At 39.0% G+C, this 6,000-nt stretch overlaps 1 protein-coding gene across 1 annotated transcript in view; it reads left to right on the forward strand.

Moving 5' to 3' along the window:
• Positions 1-4,172, forward strand: part of LOC132394772 (fibrinogen-like protein 1-like protein) — a 45,896-nt gene extending 41,724 nt beyond the window's left edge. The window contains exons 2-3 of the mRNA XM_059971181.1: positions 1,887-2,070; positions 3,517-4,172. Coding sequence (XP_059827164.1) covers positions 1,896-2,070; positions 3,517-4,172 — 831 coding nt within the window. The 5' untranslated portion in view covers positions 1,887-1,895. The remainder of the gene's footprint in view (positions 1-1,886; positions 2,071-3,516) is intronic.
• The last annotated feature ends 1,828 nt before the right edge of the window (positions 4,173-6,000 follow it).

Here is a 6,000-nt window from a genome sequence, read left to right on the forward strand (position 1 = left end):
AGAGTAATTGTGACACTGACTGTGTAATTCTCTTCAGCCCAAAACACAGCCCCATTTACCATGGCTCTGTAGCTTGTCTCCCTTAGACAATCCTTCGTCTGAGGTGTCATCTTAGTTGTTAAATCTAGTAAGATGGTATTTAATCAAATATATTTATAAATCCATATACACACACAAACATGAAAACATTTCCCAATTGGTCTGTCGTTAAAATAGTCCATTCACACACCAGAAGAACACCCAGTTCGTGGGACTGTTGTGGAGAAAGGCTGACATTTCAGAAATCATCCCCCTCGTTTCCCTCTGATGTACACAAGGCACTGGAATTGGAACAGGATGTTTAGTACAATCATGACAGATATGATTGGCCGTGATTCCATTTTCCTGCCGGGTGCTTTCCTTACATCTCTTGGTTCCTCTGTAGCCTGAACATCAATCTTGTTCAGTCTTGCGCACGTTCAGTGACTCCACATGGACAGCCTTCTATAACCCCTACTGCAACATAGGCCGCCAACAGTGGCTCACCAGAGTGCTTTGTCCTGGATCAGTTGCCAGGTGTAACCCGTCTTCAAAGATCTTTTCTCTCTCAGGGATGAGGACATTGGAGCTTCTGTTGGCTTTTCTATAGCTTTGTGTTTTTACAGGATGGGGTTGCTAGCCCCATGCCCAGCTCTCTTCCTTTCATAGCTGGCCATGTGACCGTCCATGACAGAATTACATTGATAGCTTTCCAAGTAAGAAAATTCCCTCTGAGAGAACAATTTCTTTTCCATTTCAATTTTTACCAACTGTCTCTTTCTTTCATCAGTTTGGATTTCCTCCCACTAATTACCTCATATGTTTCAGAAAGATGATCCCTCCTTCTGAATTCCTGTGATACAGGGCCAATATACTCAATCTTTTCTCATAAAATAATTGCTTTAAATTAAAAACACATTTATTAAGCCTCATCTGTATTTGCTCCAAGTCAACTATATACTTCCTTGAGTGAAGGGTGGAGTGTTTTGAACTGCAGTTTGAATTAATGCCATGAAGTTCCTATTGATTCAGAATGAGATTTCTGGATAGTCCATGAACCCGTGAACACCAGCTAGATAAAATGGATGTGGAGAGGACATTTGCTATGGTGGGGGAGTCTAGGACAAGAGGACACAGGCCCCTGTAGAACAGAGAAGAGGAGGAATTTCTTTGGCCGGAGAGTGGTGATCCTGTGGAATACTTTGTCACAGATAGTTGTGGAGGCTAAGTCATTGTGTATATTTAAAGTGGTTGATGGGTTCTTGATTAGTCAGGGTGCCAAATATTATGGGGAGAAGGTGGGAGAATGGGGTTGAGAGGTAAAATAAATCACCATCATGGAATGGCGGAACAGACTTGATGGGCCAAATTCTGATCCTATGTCTAATGGTCTTATGGATTACAGCTCTAGCATCAGCTTGCAGTTCTTTTTGTGCCAACTCTACCCACCATTTGGCTCTGAACCCCAGAAGCATTACAATTCATACTTTGATAAGCTATATTTTGGATATTGCTTAATCTCTGTAGGGGAAATTTCTGAATGCAAAGGAATTTTTATATTTTATACTACAACAGATAAGCAGTTATTACCAACCAGTATACTCAAGCTGTTAAGGTGTGTACTTGACAATAAAACTTTCAGATTGGTCAATAAAACTTATGTAAATATTTACCATGTTAATGAGTTTACATCCAGTCTGCTTGAGGTATAAAATGTAGTGGGGTTGCAGGAATTACACTATATGTTTCCACCAGCTCCTTCATAAAGGACCAACACTAGTAAGTTGTCTTAATTTAAGAAGTAGTTTATATTGGCTTAAGAATTAACTATTGAAATGTTTAATGAATATTACTTACTTTTATTTCAGCTTTGAAGCATGGCTTCCCTTAAAATATTGGGTTCGCTTCTTCTTACAATCTTTGTGATTGGAAAATGTTCCGCTATGTCTGGTGACATTTCTAACTTCCTCGAGGGAGTTGTGAATGCACATGCATTTTCGACTGAACAGAAACTGGAAATTCAGAATTTAAAGAACAGCAAAAATGGACGTGGTAAATAACTGTAATTAGCTTTGGTCTTAGTGTCTGCTTTCCATACCTTCACCATTCAATCATCTTAGCTGTACAGATGTGATGTCTGAATTGTCTGTGTTGATAACAAATATTTCTGATTTTCCATTGGAAGTAAAATTGGGTGTAATTGGGCCATATCTTGACTTTATATCAAGATACTCAGTATAAAGTGCAGTGATAGCCTCCAACAGGGAAATGGTGTGATCTTCCGAGATTTTCACTCACAACAGTCTCTAGAGTTTACAGAGAATGGTGTGAAAAACAGAAGTCATCTAATGAGCGGTGGTTCTGTGGGTGATAACACCTTGTTGATGAGAGAGGTCAGAGGAGAATGGCCAGGCTGACAGGAAAACAGCAGCAGCTCGAATAACCACACAGTGCAAGTGGTGTGCAGAAGAGCATCTCAGCATATATAACATGTTGTACCTTAAAGTGGATGTATTACAGCAGCAGAAGCATGAACATATACCCAGTGGTCACTTTATTATGTGCAGGAGATACCTACTAAAGTAGCCACTGAGTGTATATCATGTTGACATTCCAGAAATGCCCAAGATAATTTTATTCTTTATTATGTTGGCACAGTACTAATATTCAACCATTTGATTTGGTTCTGTCTGAACTTGATACAAAAGGATATTTCTCCAAATCATTGACCTTTCTTATTTTTGTTAATAAACCAGCATATACGTTTACACTACTTTTGACCAATGAAGAGGGAAATTGCTCCAAGAACTAAGAAGTAGTTTTGATTAGCACAATTGTAAAATGCAATCAAGCACCATATTTATTGGTGCCTTGCACTTGGATGCAAGAGTTGGGGAGGAATTTCTTTAGCTAGAGGATGGTGAATCTGTGGAATTTGTTACCACAGTCAACTGTAGAGCTCAAGTAATTTGGTATATTTTAAGCAGAATTTGTTAAGTTCTTGATTAGTAAAAGGGCATCACAGGTTATTGGGAGAAGGCAGGAGAATGGGGTTGAGAGGGATAGTAAATCAGCCATAATGGAATGGTGGAACAGACTCGATGGGCTGAGTTCTATAATCCTTCCCCTGTGTCTTATAGTCTAACCTTTGGGGACATAAAGCAGATGTACAGCTTTTGTTACTTTAAATATGTAAGCAAAGCATATTGAAAATACTCTGCAAGTCAGAAAGTATCTTTGCAGAAAGAAAATGAGTTAATACTCGGGAATTTCCCAGCATTTCAATCTTTATTTTGTAACTCGCTCTTTCCATTTCTCTTGCTTCATTTTATTGTTCCAGATATCCCGCACAACCTGTTGACCAGTCTCAGCACTGTCTGGCTGCTTTGCAAGTTTCCAATGTCTGTAGTATTTTGCTCACGTTTGATTGGTTTGTATTACACAGATCCACCTGTGTGTAAAAAGGTATAACTCTGTGCAATCTCATTGATTTAACAGTGCGACTTCAGCAAGACTGCAGGCCATTGAGCCGTTTCGTGAATCAGCCCAGTGGAATCTATGCCATTAAGCCCAAGAACAGTTCACCCCTGTTGGTCTACTGCGATATGGAAACTGAAAACGGTGGATGGATTCTGGTGCAAAGGGTGGTGAAAGGCGGTACCATATCCTTCCAGAAAACATGGTCAGAATATGAAAAAACTTTTGGTGATATAAACAGCAACTACTGGCTTGGAAATTCATACGTCCATAACATCACACAGCAAGAGCGCTATGAGGTTAAATTTGTCATTGAACATGGTAAAAACGCTGTGAATATTAAATTTGACAGTTTTAATGTTGAAGGGTCAGAAAATAATTACAAATTAAGGCTGGGGGCTCCCGTCAATATCCACAATGTTTCTGATTATCATAGGGAATTGCTTCAAAATGATAACATGATGTTTTCTACTCAAGATAAGGACAATGACGGAAATCTTGACGGTAATTGTGCAGTGAGTTATGGAGGGGGGTGGTGGTTTAACAATTGTACATCTGTCATAGTCAACAGCCAGCTTATTAGATGGGAATCTATTTGCAGTGACTGTGATTCTGTCTCCATTTTAATTAGACCTACTACTCAAAACTGTGTAACAAACCTAAAAACTCCTAAATAGGTAACACTGAATAATAGAGAAATTGTGATAAGATCATGATTTGCAGTTGTCTGTAATAACCTTGCACTCTGTAGAATAGTAATAAATCTCTCAAAGCCATAAAAACACCTTGTTTTTGTTTGAATGAATTGAATTGAATTGACTATTTTTTACATCCTTCACATACATGAGGAGTGAAAATCTTTACATTAAGTCTTCGTCTAAATGCGCAATGTGTAGTTTATAGTAATTTATAATAAATAGTATCTGCAACAGGACAGTCAATATAACATAGAAACACAATTGTATCAGTGTGAATTAATCAGTCTGACGGCCTGGTGGAAGAAGCTGTTCCGGAGCCTGTTGGTCCTGGCTTTTATGCTGCGGTACCGTTTCCTGGATAGTAGCAGCTGGAACAGTTTGTGGTCGGGGTGACTCGGGTCCCCAATGATCCTTCGGGACTTTATTTACTCATTTGTCTCTCTAAGTTTCCTGAATAGTGGGAATGGCTGAAATGAAATTGCACATTATGTTTCTTATCTTTAAGTTGCTCTTTATCTCTGAGCAGAATTAGGCCATCCAGACCATCAATTTGGCTCTGCTATTTGATCATGACTGATTTATTTTCCCCCTCAACCTCATTCTCCTGCCTTCACCCCATAACCTTTGACACCCTTACTAATAAAGAACCTATCAGCCTCTGCTTTAAATATGCCCAATGATTTGGCCTCCACAGCTTACTGTGGCAAAGAAATTCCTTCTCACCTCTGTTCTAAAAGGATATCTTGCATTCAAAGGCTTTGCTATCCAGTCTTAGATGCCCCCACTGTTGGAAACATCCTCTCAAAATTCACTGTCTTCAATATTCGATAGGTTTCAATAAGATCCAATCCCATTCTTGTAAACTCCGGTGAATACAAACCCAGAGCCACCAAAAGCTCTTCATATGCTAACCCTTTCATTCCTGGGATTATTTTTTTGAACCTCCTCTGGACTCTTTCTAATGTCACCACATTCTTTCTTAGATATGGGGCCCAAAGTTGAGCCTACTAGGGGATCAGCTATATTGGATTGGGTATTATGTAATGAACTGGAGGCGATTAGGGTGCTTAAGGTAAAAGAACTCCTAGGAACCAGTGATCACAATATGATTCAGTTCAACATGAAATTTGACAGGGAGAAAGTAAAGTCTGATGTAGCAGTATATCAGTGGAGTAAGGGAAATTACAGTGGTATAAGAGAGAAGCTGGTTAAAGTAAATTTGAAGGAACTGCTGGCAGGGATGTCAGCAGAGCAGCAATGATGTGTGTTACTGGGAAAAATGAGGAAGGTACCATGTATATCAAAAATGAAGAAATACTCAAATGGTAAAATAGTACAACCATGACCGACAAGGGAAGTGAAAGCTATTGTAAAAGCAAAAGAAAGGGCATACAACAAAGCAAAAATTAGTGGGAAGATTAAGGATTAGGAAGTTTTTAAAAACCAACAGAGAGCAGCTAAAAAATTATTAGAAGGGAAAAGATGAAATATGAAAGCAAGCTAGCAAATAATATCAAAGTGGATAGTAAAAATTTTTCAAGTGTGTTAAAAATAAAAGAAAAATAAGAGTGGATATAGGACCGCTGGAAAATGAGGCAGGAGAAATAATAATGGGGGACAAGGAGTTGGCTGATGAACTAAAGGAGTATTTTGCATCAGTCTTCACTATGGAAGACACCAGCAGTATGCCTGATGTTGTAATGTGTGAAGGAAGAGTGGGTGCAGTCACTATTACAAGAGAGAAAGTGTTCAAAAAGCTAAAAGACCTGAAGGTACATAAGTCACCCAGACCTGATGAACTGCACCC

The sequence above is a fragment of the Hypanus sabinus genome, chromosome 5 (assembly GCF_030144855.1).
Source record: "Hypanus sabinus isolate sHypSab1 chromosome 5, sHypSab1.hap1, whole genome shotgun sequence".
NCBI classification, from domain to species: Eukaryota; Metazoa; Chordata; class Chondrichthyes; order Myliobatiformes; family Dasyatidae; genus Hypanus; species Hypanus sabinus.